The sequence below is a fragment of the Leopardus geoffroyi genome, chromosome B1, assembly GCF_018350155.1.
Source record: "Leopardus geoffroyi isolate Oge1 chromosome B1, O.geoffroyi_Oge1_pat1.0, whole genome shotgun sequence".
Classification (NCBI taxonomy): Eukaryota; Metazoa; Chordata; class Mammalia; order Carnivora; family Felidae; genus Leopardus; species Leopardus geoffroyi.
In genome coordinates, this window is record NC_059327.1 from 80,769,144 (window position 1) to 80,785,779 (window position 16,636).

Here is a 16,636-nt window from a genome sequence, read left to right on the forward strand (position 1 = left end):
AAAAAGTAGGTAGGGAGTCCAGAGGCCAGGGCCACCAGACGCCTCAGATGTCCAGAGCCAGAGATCAAATGAGCCCATGTCCGGTAGAGTGGATTAGAGGAGATGCTGAGCTGTGGCTGCACCATATATACACTCTGCATTTCTGCAGTGGGCTTGTAAATCCCATACACTCCTTGGGGTTTTTTTGGTCAGAAAAACCAAAATGGATTTTTTTTTGTCTCTCCACGATGTTCTTTTGTGCTGGAGCTGGCTGTATTGAGCAAAGAACTCTACCCAAAGAGCCTACTGAAGCCTGACCAGTATTCTTTTCTTTTCAATGAGCAAAATACCTACCAATTGGATGTTTGTGTGTGTGTCTTTTTATTTTTCTTAATGTCAACACCATGTTCTTCTGTTCCTGATGCTTTCTGAAACCTGATTTTCAGGCAAACGGGTATTCTGAACACTAATCAGAAGTAGCTGTTTTGCTAAAAAGGGTTGGGTTAACTTGGACAAAATGTCTGCATATGCACTTTGTTTTTGCAGTGCTCTCCCATGAAGTAGACCCTTAGATACTACAATAAGATACAAGCTGGTATCTAACTAACCATGTAGTCTAAATCCTCAGTTACTTTCATAACATGATGGCCTTAAGCTTTTTTGGAATTGTGAGACCTGAATACTTATCCTCACTCTTCCACTGAGGCATGCCCAGGCTTCAGTTCCCTTAGCTCTTAGATTAGGCAATTTGACTGACTGGTCTGTCCTGGCTTGATCATATCTGGCTGCCTTCCTGAAGTCTCCTAGGCAGCATTTACCTCTTTGCTACTTCCCTTATCTCAGGGAGGTGACATGGATTGCCCTTGTTCCAGCAACACCCTAGTTTTTACCTGTAGCGAAGGGTGTTGGCTCAGTATCACTAGAATGGTCTATGAATTTACCGTATCCGTTTTCACAAGATGCAATGCACGTTCCCTTCTATTGGGGACCTGACATCACTGGTATAGAGGATCTGCCATGACAGTGATAGTAATTATCCTAAGGGAGCTTCTTCTCTGCATGGAAGTGGAAGAACATCACACTAAGTGTGAAAAAATTCACATTCCAGAAAGCGAGGAACATATTTCAGATCATATCACACAGAATTATACTATCTCTCACCTCTCACACAAAGATAAAATATAATAGATTATAATATATCTCTTTGGCACTGAGAAAGTATATCTGTCCCTTGTGAGATCACTACCAAAGTATTTCTTCTAGTGATTTTACACACACGCAACAAATGTGCACACACATCTAACACCTCAGATAGAATACATTCAGTAAGCCTTATGAAATACCATTCATTATTATATGTAGCATTTGTATTTAAGAATAAATCATTGTAGACCAAGTGGTACCCAGGTAACTAATGAGCCACAGATGAAAACCCTCACTTGAGGAGCCTTCTGAATATTCTCTTGTACATACCCTTTCAGTTTATTTTATTGTTCTTGCTTTTGCCCTGTCTCAATCTCTTCAGTGTACTTGCATCTACGCAGATGCTGAATTTGATTCATTGCTTTTATTAGTGCATTTGCCATTGATTGATTAGTTCTTCGTATTAGTACTTTTTCTATTGATTGATTGCAGATGAAGTGACTATTTGACCTTTAATTATGAGGCTTCCTATTGAAAATGACATTGAGCTATGGCTTCACATAATCCATCTGGAAAGCCTGACATGATGCCATTCCCTGGAGTTCGTTCAGGAAGAAAGAGGAGGCCTGAAGGAAGCACCGAGCTATCACTGTGCCTCATCTAAAACAATACTCCGGGGCTTGCATGCTGCTCTCCTATAGTTTTAGCTCAGGGTTGGAGGTAATTTTATATTTGTCAAGACAGCATCCCTTGCAGTGGGTTGCCTTAAAAGCTGTGAACTCTCCCAAATTCTCCTCTAGTTTGATGTTGATATTTGTAGGGTAATGACAAGATATTTTACGTAGCAGAGATTGAAGAACGGTATATACCCTGGTTAACAACGGCTCAGTGCACAGTCAGTCAATAGATCTCATCAGAAAGAAATTCGATCCAAGATACTCTGTGGAATTAGTAGTTTACTTCTATTTTATTTTATCTTTTTCTCTTGAGTATTCAAATCACTTTGCTTATCTAGAGTTCCAATACATGCGAAAAACATTCTCAAGACACCTCAAAAGAGAATGTTTCAGGAGGTTTGAGATCCCTTCATATAAGTTTATATTAGTTTTTAATGTTTTTAAATAGCAAAATGAAAGCACATACTCCCATAGCATGTCAACTGACTATTGACAGTCAGTTGTGAGATTCTCAGTCATTTATTTCCAGAAGCATTTCTGAAGTGGAAGAATGCTATTTAAAGTTTAGAGAATCATGATGAATGCTTATTAAAAGCCCACCATATGTCTTACCGTTTATAGACACTATGGACAAGGGTGAATCAAGGCAGGGATTCCCTCACACTGTTTAGACTTCACTATATGAATCTATGGTTGCAGTTGCACAGCTGAATTGCGACAAGAAACTATGCATTAAGCACAAAGAATATAACTTTTTGGTAGACCTGGGATTCTGCAGAGTGGAGAGAACACATACCTGATTCTAGCCTGGATTCCAGTTCCATTGATCTCACCAAAAGCTGGAACAAATCATGTAACTGCTGCGGGCCTCAGTTTCCTCATCTGTAAAATGAGAAGATGGACAAAACGATACCTGACATTCCTCCCAGGCTTAAGTTTCCGTAAGTCTGTGCTCAGTGACTGTTTCCGTTCTAGAACCGCTTCCCTGCTGTGTGTGAAAGGGAAAAGAGCTCGCGAACGGTTGTGTAAATAATGTTACATTATTGCAGGAAAAGAAATACGGCTTTTGCTTCTTCCAAAAGAGGTTAAAAAATACCTTCACCCTTCAAAGAGTTTCATAGGAGAAACAAAGTCTGCAACGGATCTTATTTTCAGTTTTCCTTGGAAGCTACTGGAGAATGCTACAGGATTACCCGTAACTTGGGCTGGAAAGATCACTTAATAACATCTGCATTATTTTCTTAAGAGGAAATGGGATTGAAATATAAAAGTTTTCACTTCTGCTATTCTTTTCCCCTAAAGCTTATCTGTGAATCTATTTGGCACACAGAGACTATTATCTTTTTTTTTTTTTTAATGTTTATTTATTTTTGAGAGAGAGAGCGAGACAGAGTGTGAGCAGGGGAGGGGCAGAGAGAGAGGGAGACACAGGAACCGAAGCAGGTTCTAGGCTCTGAGCTGTCAGCATAGAGCCCCACGTGGGGTTCAAACTCACAGACCACAAGATCATGACCTGAGCCGAGGTCAGATGCTCAACCGACTGAGACACCCAGGCGCCCCAACAGAGGCTGTTATCTTAATAAAACTTGCCCCACAATTGGGAAGCAAGCTTTGAGCTCATTAAATCATATGACCCGAAAACCTTGAATATTAGCAGGTCAGTAACATTATTTTGCCTACAAAGAAATGAGAGCATGGAAAATTTTTACAAACTTAACCCCAGATCATATAACTAATAGAGACTGGATGCCCAGCCTCCTGATTTCCAGAACTGCATTGGATAATAAGATACGAAAGCACTTGGAAAACCAAAAAGTACTATACTGATTCCAAATATTGTAAATGTGCATTCTCGGTGTGAATTTGAATTATTTTATTAATTGCTCAAGGAAGAAAATCACTTCTGATCACATTGCTAGTTATAAGACAGTTTTAAATACTTAATATCTATAATTGTTCCCAGAGGCATATATTTCCATGCGGCCCAGTCAGAAACTGGCATTCATTCCTTCTACCTTCTATAGTAACAAAAGGTTATATTCTATTTAAAGTGAGTCTTGATGAGCCAGCCTCTCCATTTCACGTGAGGCATCACTGTCTGCACTTTTTCTTGCAAACTAAGAGCCACAGTGCTGTATGACAATAAACTATAAAGTGGAAAGAGAAGTCCAGAGAAGAGACAGAAAATAGAAGTTTGTGTCTAGGTCGTAGCCATAAATATGTATCTGTCCTGTGGTTTGCCACTGGAGTTACAGTTCCATAAGGAAAGGCAGTTCGGGGACCTCTGCATTTGACGGATTCTTAAAGATGCCACTGAAATTATAGACAGAGTAGATTTTGCTACTGCGCTGAAGAAAAGTGAGGGAGCGTCTGTCATTTTGTACCATTTTTTGATCCATATAAAGAAAGAAATGTAAGTGCTCAAAGTGGTACACTTACGTTTCTCAGAGGTTTGTGGATTGTTTTGCTTTGAATTTTTGATTCTGAATTTGGTGTCTGAAAATCGTTGCTAATACATCTAGACTTAGGTAATAAAGATTTAAGAAGTTCCCAGGTTCTAGGCGGCAAGTATGAAATGAAAAATAGTAAAACTTCTTTGTTGTTTTGTCTTATTTAGCCTGACCCTCAAGTACCATTAATCTTAATGATGTGCCAGGAGCTGTTCACCTGGAGATCAGTGCCCTGCTACCCACATTTCCCCTCCTCCTCGTTTCCTATGCCAGAGACTGTCAAACGTGTTAAATTAACAACCTACAGTTAGAGATACATTTTACAGTGTCATCGAGTACACATTGCTTGTGTGTAAAAAGTTTTACAAAACCCCATTCACTCTTATTTTATATGATGCATTCCATATTCTATCCAAGTGGTAGATAAAACCCATTACATTGACTTGCAGTTCATTAATGGGTCATAACCCAAGGCTGGAAACTATTACCTTATACCTTCTTGGTAAGATTTTATCCCCTTCCTCAAATAGTTACCATATAGGCTTCAGCATCCACTGTCTTTTTTCAGTTGAACTTTAACCCAAATTTCTGATACCATGTGGAAACCAGAGCTAAATTAAGACTCAGAATAATTCTTGATTTATGGTAATATAAGATCACCTGCATTTAGATTTTTATTAATCCAGCTTATATTACAGAGTCTCTGTACCTTTTTTTGGATTTGCTTTTTTTTTTTTTAATTTTTTTTTTAACGTTTTATTTACTTTTGAGACAGAGAGAGACAGAGCATGAACGGGGGAGGGGCAGAGAGAGGGGGAGACACAGAATGGAAGCAGGCTCCAGGCTCTGAGCCATCAGCCCAGAGCCCGATGCGGGGCTCGAACTCACTGACAGCGAGATCGCGACCTGAGCCGAAGTCGGACGCTCAACTGACTGAGCCACCCAGGCGCCCCTGGATTTACTTTTTAATTGTGTCTCTATTCATCATGTTTTCAATAGTAGTAGAAATAAAAATAACAGCTAACAGTACTTGAGTACTTAATAGGCAAACACTGTGCTATGTGCTTGTTACATGAAGTAATTTACTTGAAAATACTTTTGTGTCCAGTGTGGGATCATGTAGGCACTAGTTAGTTCAGAGTTCAGCTCTAGGGACAGCCAGTTGCTCTAATGAAAAATTCTCACCGGAGTGTTCGGCTACTATTTTATCAGAAAGGAAATACTGCAGAGGCAGCTATAACACATGCTTTTGTGATCTGTATCTCTGTCAACCAGAGATTTCGCTAATGAATATAATGAATTCTGAAATGGGTTTGTATTGATGAAATTACTGACTTGTTACTTTGTATGATAAATGTTATAAATGCACCCTGACTAATAAGTATACTGCCTGAAAACTTTAGAGACACTTCCTACCTGCCTCAAAGAATCTAGCAAACCCAGTAGCTTGAATATGAAATCCTCTGGGCTGTGCTGGAGGCTTATCCCTACATGGTTTTGTGCCCCACTACTATTAGGAGGATGTGTGGTTGCCTGAGGCTGACTGGAAGGGTCATGGAATCCTGTGCTGGAACGTAGCCGTGTGTGCTTTGAGAGAGGCTAGTGAGAGCGCTTGAAAAGTCAGAGCCAGGCCCTTGAGTTGACAGGATAGGTTGTATAAACTGTTTCTATGTGTGACTATGAATATGTGTTGAGTTAAAAACACCTGTATGTGTGGCAGCTTACTTTCATTCAAACCTGCTGGCAAGCTTGTGGGGGCCTAGCTCATCTTCACCCATTCTTAAAATTCTTGGGTGGCTCAGTCGGTTAAGCGTCCGACTTCGGCTCAGGTCATGGTCTCGCGGTTTGTGAGTTCGGGCCCTGCGTCAGGCTCTGTGCTGACAGCTCGGAGCCTGGAGCCTGCTTCGGATTCTGTGTCTCCCCTTCTCTCTGCCCCTCCCATGCTCATGCTCTGTCTCTCTCTGTCTCTCAATAATAAATAAACATCTAAAAAAAAAAATTTTTTTTTTAATTGTTTCTGTGGCCACTACACATTATCTGCCAGAAAGAATCTGGAACTTATGCGTGACCAACCTGGTGGAGGTCACCTCCCAATAGTCCTTTACACACACCAGCTCACTTCACTCCCGCCATCATCCTGGATAAGGAAAGTGAGGTTCCTAAGTGATCAGCAGCTCGCCCAAGTCACATGACCCAGGGGGCAGAGCCAGAACTTACACGAGGTCTCGCCCTCAGCCGCTGTGCTGTGCTGTAACGACAGTTCTACAGAGAGTATTGTGCTCTAGTACCAGTCCTGTGGGCTACTAGCTATGAACAGTTTAGGCGAGATGATCTCTGGGGCCCTTCTAGTTCTAGCATTCAATCATTCTCTGATTTTGAAAGGTATTCAGCTTTAGAATCTTGAGCCCTTCAGAGGGATACCTTAAGATCAACATTTCAACAAGGGTGGCCCTCTAAATTACAGCAAGTCACTTCCTTTGAAGAAGAAGAAGAAGAAAAAAAGAGATTACTGCACCTCATCTGATTCAGAATTTTTAAGAATAAGACCCTGAAGTCCAATTTTTGAAACACACCAAAAAAGAGTATTTTGCACACGAAAGTTTAAGAGGCCTCATAATACATGCATCGAGAATCACCTCTCAGTTTCCAGAATGCTGGCTCACCTGCCCAGACCTTTAGGGAAGTGTTTGACATAGTAGAGCATTCAGGCAAATTTTGTGTAAGTGCTTTTTGATGGTAATGGAAACTAGTTTGGGTCAGCTTGGCTTGGTTGGTTTGGGTTGTTTGGGTTTTTTTGTTTGTTTGTGTTTGTTTTGACTTCAGTCTGGCCGTGATGTGCCCCACTTATAGATACTTTTTATTTCATTATTAGCCAAAAGGAGATACTTAGGACAGATGCTCATGACATACTCCCAAGTACTCTAAGAAAATAAAATTTTACAAACAACTCAGGAGGCTTGGACACTGATTTCTCAAGGCCACTCACTTTCTCATTCCATGGCTCCAGTGTGTGATATTGTGGTTATGTCTAAGCAGGATGAAAACTTGCTCCTGTTTTTCCAATCTGTACCTATATTTTTGCCTGAACTTCAAAGGCCTTTTGAGTTCCCTTTGTATGAATGTGGTCAAAGCGCAGCTTTTGGATGTGGAAGTATGCCAGTATTTCACAAGGCATAGCCTGAGCAGAGGAAAACCCTGCACTCAGCAGCCACACCCCCAGTGCTCTCTCCAGAAGCCTCCAGAAGTGAGGCTTGCTTTCTTTAAGCTGAAAGTAAAGTTTAAGCATATTGAAAATAATTTCAGCATGCCTGGTATTCGAAGGTTGTCCGTATAGAAGTCCCTTGATGAAAGGAAATAGATATGAATTTCCCCCCCAAAATCTTACAGTGTAATTCATACCATGGAAAGATTCAAAAAGAAAATAAGAGGGGAGAGGAGGGGAGGGGAGGGGAGGGGAGGGGGGAGGGGAGGAGAAGAGAGGAGAGGAGAGGAGAGGAGAGGAGAGGAGAGGAGAGGAGAGGAGAGGAGAGGAGGGGAGGGGAGGGGAGGGGAGGGGGGAGAGGAGAGGAGAACCACAAGCCCTTATCCAGAATCTGTAGACAGATGAAGGCCAGTGGAGTCTTGGCCACACCCTAGGTAGGAAGTTTCAGTTCCTGTGGCAATCCTCAGTAGCTACCATTCTCAAAAGTTGTAGGAGGGGCGCCTGGGTGGCGCAGTCGGTTAAGCTTCCGACTTCAGCCAGGTCACGATCTCGCGGTCCGTGAGTTCGAGCCCCGCGTCAGGCTCTGGGCTGATGGCTCAGAGCCTGGAGCCTGTTTCCGATTCTGTGTCTCCCTCTCTCTCTCTGCCCCTCCCCCGTTCATGCTCTGTCTCTCTCTGTCCCAAAAATAAATAAACGTTGAAAAAAAAAATTAAAAAAAAAAAAAAAGTTGTAGGAATGCTTCTGACATCACCCTGGGTGTTTCAGTGGCAAGCCCCTTCCCTGCCCAATCCTGTAAACTACTAAATCTGAGCTCCACAATACTATCTCATAGCGCTCTTTCTAACCATAATCGAAACCCTAATCACAATCATTTGGGTGGTGCTGACTCTATGCCAGACGACCGTACTAGCTACTTGACAAGCCCTGCCTCACTAAAACCTCCAACTTTGAGGTGGGCTCCCTTTGAGACAGTTGTTTTAACCTCCTTTTCAGCAGATGTGGAAACTGAGGGGAGTAGGGCTAGATCACCCGATCATATAGCTGGCAGAGGGCATGATCAGGATTTAAAACCAGGTCTCTGATGTCAAAGACCAGGTCCTTTCCATCACGCCACCCAGGATTCTAGAAACACCTAAGAATGGTGTGTCAGCCGTCCACCGCTCGTTCAGTCTCGGTGGCAGGGCGGGAGCGAGAGGAGCCGTCGTTTACCTGCACCAGCTGCACTGCCGCTGGACTGGGTTTGCAGTGGCACTGAAAACTACATACCTTACCTTACATGCTTTGAAGGTCGACTTAGTGGCATTAAGTTAGTGGAAACTCATAATTCCCAGTTTTCTTTACTTCCAAGTAAAAAACCACCAGTCATGGAAGTAGCTCTAAAGAGATTAATTGTACCCGTTAATAACCAAATCACGCACCCGCAGTCATCTACACGCCACGCTTCTGAGAGGGAAACGCCACGAGAGGTGAGGGGAACACGCTGTGGCGTTCTGGAGCTTGTCCTTTGTGAGGAGGCCTTCGCCCCGTCCAGGAGAGCTGACAGCGGCCCCTGGCCCAGTGCTTCCTGCTATCTCTACACTCGCTGTCAGTTGCCGAGGGGTTTGGTCTTTACTATTATTATTATTCATATTTAGAAAGTTTGCCTGTAGCAGTACTAAAATGTGCATCACAGGACAGCAGCTGTTTACCGTGTTTGAAGTGAAGACGCTCACCCAGGAGATCTCATTCACTTGAAGTTCATATCTCTCAATCTCCACTTGCAAACAGAGACCTGTGAATAACATTTGTCATTTCAGAGTTGCATCTCTCCAATTATTTATTGGGTTGTGTCTCTTCCAGAAGTTCCCTTAATTGAGCCAGACACTATAAACCGGTTTGTGTGTATTTAATGACAGCCAGCTCCATGCTCCTTTACAGTGAGGAATAAACGAGCCTGCAGCTGCAAAACGAGGGGGACACCCACAGCCTCCTTGTCCCCGTCTACAGCCCCATCCAGACAACTCCAGCCAGAAGTTAGAGTTAGCTGCCCACTTTTTAAAGCCATGGGGTACCAGGTGGGTTTTTGACAAGCTACCTTGGGGGCAAGAGGAGACGTAAAATTGGACACAGCTCAGAAGAGGCCGAGGGTTCAGAAAGCCAGCTCATTTGGAATGTCATCTCTCCTGAAGCTGAGCATGGCAACGATACTGTAGCAGCGACATTTCTCAGAGCTGCCCCTGCTGCACGTTCCCACCATGTACTGGTTCTCTGTGTGCTACGACTGGTCTACTCTGGTGCAAGCACTCTAGTACTGCTAGAGCAGACGTTCTAAATATTAATGAAAAACAAACCCCTCGAGGGGAAGGAAAAAAGAAAAAAAAAAAAAAAAGAGGTTAGAGTGGGAGAGAGCCAAAGCATAAGAGACTCCTAAAAACTGAGAACAAACTGAGGGTTGATGGGGGGTGGGAGGGAGGGGAGGGTGGGTGATGGGTATTGAGGAGGGCACCTTTTGGGATGAGCACTGGGTGTTGTATGGAAGCCAATTTGACAATAAATTTCATATATTGAAAAAACAAACCAAACAAACCCCTCGACACTGGCAGTGAGTGCAAAAACAGGAAGCAATGGTGCCGATGAAAAGGTGCTTTTGAAACACAATTTTCTTGATTCGTTCATTCACTCACCAAGTGTTTTTTAGTGCCTACTGTATGTTGGGTCCTGTTCCAGGTCCTATGGGCTGCAGCAGTGAACAAAGTACAAAAAAAGTTCTTGCCCTTATCTAGCTTCCTTTCTAGTGGGATTAAACAGACACTTAAGCATAGAACATATCCGATGATGGTTAAGTGTTATACAGAAAAATAAAACCAGGAAGGAAAATAAGGAGTGCCGGGGTGGAGATGGGAAGGTTTTAGGCTGAAAGAGGATGTTGGATCGAAGACCTAAAGGAAACAGGGAGCAAGTCACATGGGTATTTAGGGGAAGGAGATTCCAAGCGGAGGGAGCAGTGAGGGTGTGGGGCCTGGGGCAACACTGTGTGCCTGGCAAGTTGGAGGATGAGGAGGGGGCCAGTATTCAAGAAACAGAATGAGTGAGGGAGAGAGCTATAGGAGACATGGTACAAGGAGTAGGAGAAGGGCAAGTGATATTGTGTAAGACCTTGTTGGCCACTGTAAGGACCTACATTTTACTCAGGATGAGAGTGGAAGTCATTGGAAGGTTTTGAGTACACTAGTAGATCTTGAGTAGACAAGATCCAGCTTCTGCTTTGAAAGGATCCCTATGGCTCCTGTGTTAATAAAAGCCTGGGGTTGGATGGATGGAAGGGTACAACAGTGAGAAACAGGAAGGCCAATTAAGAAGCTTTAATCCAGACAGGAGTTTAAGGTCAAAGGCAATTCAAAGGTGGGAGTGGTATTGGATTTTGGACATATTCTGAACACAGAGCCTATAGAGCTTCCTATAAACTAGATATGCTTATAAGAGAAAGGAGAATTAAAGATATTCTAAGGTGTTTGGCCTGAGGGTCTGGAAGGATGGAGTTGCCATTTACTGGATTCGGGAAGATGGCAAAGGAACAGATTTTGGTGGCTGAAGAGGGATGTGGGGTCAAGTCAAGAGTTCCATTTTGAACATGTTAAGTTTGAGATCTCTTAACATCCAGTGGAGAGTTGGCCTTGTGAGTGTGGGGCTTTCATCACATAGAGGTTATTTTAAGCTCTCAGACTGGATGAGGTCACTAAGGACTATGGAGATAGAGGAGAAAGGAGCTTGGAGGACTGAGCCCTGAGCCACTCCAGAGGTTAGAGAGGATATGAAATTATTTTAATAAAATGATCTGAAATTCTAAATCAGCCAAACATATTGACATCCAAACTTGCAGGCCTGTTTTCTTCTGCCTTATAAGGCCGAGGGGAACATTAAATCAGAAAGTAGATATGAAGACACTTTGAAACATTAAAGGGAGAAGGCTCCGCTGTTTATCTGCTAATGCTAGGCACTGTATTAGGCACATAAGTTGCCTTTATCTCATGTAAGCTTCACAGTAGCCCTGCACAGTAGGTATTATTGAGCACACTGTCCAAGGTAGAAAGTTCTGCTTCAGTGAGGTCAGATAATTTACCCCAATCCACATAGTGACTAAAGAGCAGAGCCTACAGCATACGGGCCCATCTGTGCCTCCAGCATCCTCCAGAGTCCTCTTGCTCCCCCCTTCTACCAGACCTGGCTTCTCAGCCCAGCTCACATTAGAATCATCTGGGAGCTGTCCAATAACCGTGATGCCCTGACCTCTCCCCACAGCGGTTACCTGTGAATCTCTCAGGATGGACCCAGCATCATAGTTCCTGAAAGCCACCCAGGTGATTCTAATGTGTAGCAGGGGCTGAGAACTACCGCATCAGACTACTTTCTGCGTCTATGTGCATTTATGCACTACTGTGTTTCAAAAAGACTGCAATTTAGGGGGCGCCTGGGTGACTCAGTCAGTTAAGCGTCCGACTTCAGCTCAGGTCACGATCTCGCGGTTTCTGAGTTCAAGCCCTGCGCTGACAGCTCAGAGCCTGGAGCCTGCTTTGGATTCTGTGTCTCCCTCTCAGCCCCTTCCCTGCTCATGCTCTGTCTCAAAAATAAATAAACATTAAAAAAAATTATTTTTAAAGACTGCAATTTAAGATTATCCCTACTGATTTGTTGATAAAAGTGGCCATTTGTCTGTACTGACTTGTGAAAACCACAATTCTCTTAGATGTGTGAAGTACTCAGAGGTTAAGGAGAACTGAGGGCATTAGACAAACATCATTATTTCCAGAAATGGCTCCAAGGGCTTTCTTAATTTCTTCCTCTGCCTAAAAGCCTTCTAAATGAGGCCTTAACTCTCCAATTTTTATATATTCAGAATAAAGAGCAGGAGGAGGTTAGTAGGACATCATCTAGCTAAGTTAAACCACAGAAACCTGAGTGAACATTTTTAAAAACAGTTGGGTTTAAAGATAAATAATGCTAATTTCTAATCCCCAAATCAAAACTGCCTTGTTTTGTGTCAGTTCTTTAATTCTTTTGTGTCAGAAGACATCTCTTCTGATGTTGATGTTCATCATAAACATTGTATCATCAAGAAGAAAATTACTGCCAGAGGGTGATTAACAGCCATGTTGACAAAAGAAAGAATGTATCTTAAAAAAATAATGTGCATTTGGGTCACAGCTGATCACATATACCACTTAACTAAGACTTGAAAGCCTTCCAGAAGTTCCACCGTCCACTGTTAAGAGCATTATCAGTGCAAAATTTTAGGGAGCACTAAGCTTAGAGGGTGGGGGCTGTGTCAGAATCCACGAAAGCACGTGTCACATCCATCCGCTTCTCTGATGTGCCTCGGACAGAAAAGATTGGAGTGTTTTTCTTCATTTATATAAAAACACATCTAAAAACTTCTGTAAAATTAAGCAAGGCTTTCCAGAGCTGGAGTTCGGTGAGTTCTGTTCTGAACCAGGGGCCACTTCTGTATTGGTGATCATGTTAAATATATTCTGATGACCTTGTGTTATTTTTGTCATATGAAAGCCTCAATCTATTTTTGATGTTTTCGTGTCCTGTGAGCATGAATATTAGCCAGATTTTCTCATAAGAAGACAAAAGACTCTTCCTTCACAGCCTAGAAAAGAAAAAAAAGTCATGTCCATCTACTTCCTGCCCACCTTGTCTCCATAAATATGGTGACCCCATCCTGGAAGACACAGCCGGCGTTTGAATGAAGCCTCCGTGGCTCAGTTCTTTAATTCATTCTTGAATTCCCTGCTTGCTAATTACTCCTACAACGCTGTCAGACAGGTGAAGGTGTACCTAATCTTCTGAGGCAGAAACCTTCAATTGGTAGAGTTAAATGTTTCATTGTCAGCATCTGGTGAGTCGGCTCAGGCCATTCATTAAACGTCTTTTCCAATCAGAACGTACCTGTTTCAGAACAGAAATAACACCAGCTGCTCATTTTGGTCTTTTCTTGCATCTTTATTTACATAAAACTTTCAGCAAAGCGATGGGATTACAGCCCAGGTAACTGAAGACTAAAACACAATCTATTATTTTCCTAAAGGGCCAAAAATGATCATAAGCCACCTTTTATTTGAAGCAAGTAAAAGGCCAGTCACATAGGCACCTTTGTTGAAAGGCGTACCTCTCTTTTCCTTTCAGACTTCTCTTGTGTAAATATTATTTTTCTTAGGTTTCACCCTCTGTTTTCGATGTTAATATTATCAAGCATCTCTTTTCTCTGGGGTTCCTAAGTACCCCAACAAATTAGCATTTCAGGCATTGCAAGCACAGAGTATGGTTGAAGACCACAGACGCTGGAGCCAGTCTGTCTGTATTCACATCCCGACTACATCCAGTCACTAGCTCTGCGTGGCCTTGGGGAAATTTGTACTGATTGCGACCTCAGTTTCCTCATCTGAAAAGTGGAGACAACAATGGTAGCTTTACTCACACTGTAAACATGAGGAGTGAATGAACTGATGTTTGCACACTCTCAGAATGGTGCCTGACACATAGTAAGCCCTGTGTAATTGTCTTCTGTACCCTGTAGTGCCTTTCCAACACACAAATGAAGATCAAAAACGTCCATGAACTCAATGGGGCACCTGGGTGGCTCAGTCGGTTAAACATCCGATTCTTGATTTCAGTTCAGGTCATGATCTCACTGTTTGTGAGTTCAAGCCGCACTGACAGTGTGGAGCCCGCTTGGGATGCTCTCTCTCCCTCTCTCTCTACCCCTCCCCTGCTGGTATGCGCGTTCTCTCTCTCTCAAAATAAATAAATAAATAAATAAATAAATAAATAAATAAATAAACAAACAAACTTAAAAAAAAATCCATGAACTCCAGATATGACTTCTGAAGTTCTGTACGAGGTGGGATTGTTGAAAGACTGAAGCATGGATACTGCTCTCTCTTTTCTAAAGCTTGTGATTACTGGAAAGATGGTTCCTTTTTCTTAATAATGGCCTTAGATGTGTAGTTTGTAACCTTATATTTGTTAATTGTCCTGCTCTTGCAGACCTAATTCTCCCTTTTGGATAAAAAAACATATATATTCTTGAATTACGGTTTTGAAAGATGAAGGATAAATGTCTAAAGTTTCACATCAGAAAAGACATCTGACATTTAAAGTCTTCCTAAGTGTGGAGGGGAGGGTGGCCGGAGAGCAGTGTGAGCCCCTGAGAGGAAAACAGAGGGGGTGTTTGAGGCCAGTTTGTGACGCACGTTTGCTGACGTCTCCTGTGTGGATTGTAAAGTGTCCCTTCCCTTCTCACACGCCAGCTACAGAGATAACCCTATGACATATTTTGGGCTTCGGAGGTTAGAAATTAAAATTCCATTTGTAGATATCTGTTAAACTGGTGCAGGATTGCCGTGTTTTTCTGCCAGAGGCCTAGCCAAGGGGGTTCGTCAGAGATCCCGGAGCTGCTGTTGTTGCCTTTGTATTGAGCACTTTGGAAATGTTCGACTTCTATGTGGGTTCCGTGAACCCACTGGGACACTGGGGAAAGTGCGAGAGAGCTCCTATCTGCATATGTTATTTAGTTGTACCTCATTTTGGATGCCTCTTTGTAAAAAAGGACAAAAATGTCTTCTTCTGTGTGTCATAAAGCAGCAGTAGGCTTTCTGATGCTGTGGTGGGGTAACGCCAAAGATAATAGGGCAGGAGATTGCAGTTAAGGATGGAATGACACAAAAAGACCGGGGAGGAAAGTGAAATGTAAATCATTGGCAAGGGTGAGGCAGTGTAATCTGCATATTAAAGTACCTTGGAGAATTTGCACAAAAGACCAGTTATTTAGATGGGAGTGAGGAGAAGATCTGTGACATCCTGTCCGCAGTCCTGAGGGAATCTGCAGGAAGTTGACTTGCCAGCCTTCAGAACATTCCAGATGGGTTTGGAAGGCTGGGGGAGGGGATTGGGGGAGGAGTTCTAGAATAGCCAGGATTGTAAGCAGAATAGAATTCTGGGGGCTGTGCAGACTAAATAGCAGCTGCTCCAAAAGGCCACACCTTAGGGTAGCTCTTGACGGATCTAGCAGGCCTCTAACAAGCCAAGCCATAACCATTCAACCTAGAAGCAGATGGCCTTTCGTTTTACCCCCTCCAAACAAGAGACAAAAATCAGAATAACACAAATGTTCACTGAATCCATTTGCCTAACAACTGTTTCCCTAGACAGCAGTGCTGCATTTTCTCGCTGCCGTGTGTCATGATTTTGTTACTGGGTGGAATTTGCTCTTTGCCTTGATTTGGCCTGGTATCCTCTATCTTCTCTCCCTATTAAATGAGTAACAGCATACACTCCTTGAAGGCAGTGGAAGGGGGCGATTGCCCATTTATTCACTGCACCTAGAAGACTGTCTGACACATAATGGACTTTGTACATTGTTTCACTTACTGTCTATTAAAAAAGACAAAAGCCCCAAACCTACAGAGTAGGTACACTTTACAGATGTGAAAACTGAGGCTAAATAACTTGCCCAACCAAGGTCACACAGGTGGTAAGTGGTACACGTGCTGACCCAGGGCTCTTTGACTTCTGTGTCGGGCTTCTTAACTCCTACACTGACCTGCCTCACGTAGGTTACTGGATATAGTAAATTATAAATGGCTGCATGAAAATGACAGCTATATTACTGAAAATTAGCTCGCTTTAGGTAAATCTCACCTGAAAGCCTTTTCTAACCAAATTCTAAAACTTGTTGCACTTTATCATGGTATCATTTTGTGCTCTAGAAATGGCATGTAATTGCTCCCTTGTTTAGTAATTGGGATAAATTAGTGCCAGTGAGTTTGACGTTTTGTGAGTACTTGTCTCTAAAGAGAAAGACTCTGTGTGTGTGTGTGTGTGTGTGTGTGTGTGCGCGCGCGTGCGCGCGTGTGTGAGAAGGGAACACAGAGATTGGCATTTAGTGATGTGGGAGAAGAGTGTCTTAAACAGCGACTGCCTTCCTGGGTTATATTATGACTGGGGAGACCATCTATCCCAATGACTTTTAAAGGCAAACATGGGCTTTTCTGAGAGATTCACTGAGGAAGAGAGAGAATTCAATAACAATGTGTAGGACATTTAGATAGTAAACTTATGGATGTTTCTAACTAAGAACAGACTAAACAAAAGTGGGAAATCACCATGACGACGGAAGAGAGAAGCAACTGGATTCCAGATTT

The 16,636-nt window shown here is 42.7% G+C and overlaps 1 protein-coding gene across 3 annotated transcripts in view; it reads left to right on the forward strand.

The window, feature by feature from the left end:
• The window catches only part of SLC10A7 (solute carrier family 10 member 7), a 258,926-nt gene that overhangs the window by 229,700 nt on the left and 12,590 nt on the right, over positions 1–16,636 (forward strand). The window contains exon 11 of one of the 3 annotated variants that reach the window (XM_045466362.1): positions 4,417–4,960. The exons of the other annotated variants lie outside the window; for them this stretch is intronic. Within the exon in view, the coding sequence (XP_045322318.1) occupies positions 4,417–4,421 (5 nt within the window). The 3' untranslated portion in view covers positions 4,422–4,960. Of the gene's footprint in view, positions 1–4,416; positions 4,961–16,636 lie in introns of those variants that run through there. 3 annotated transcript variants of the gene reach the window in all.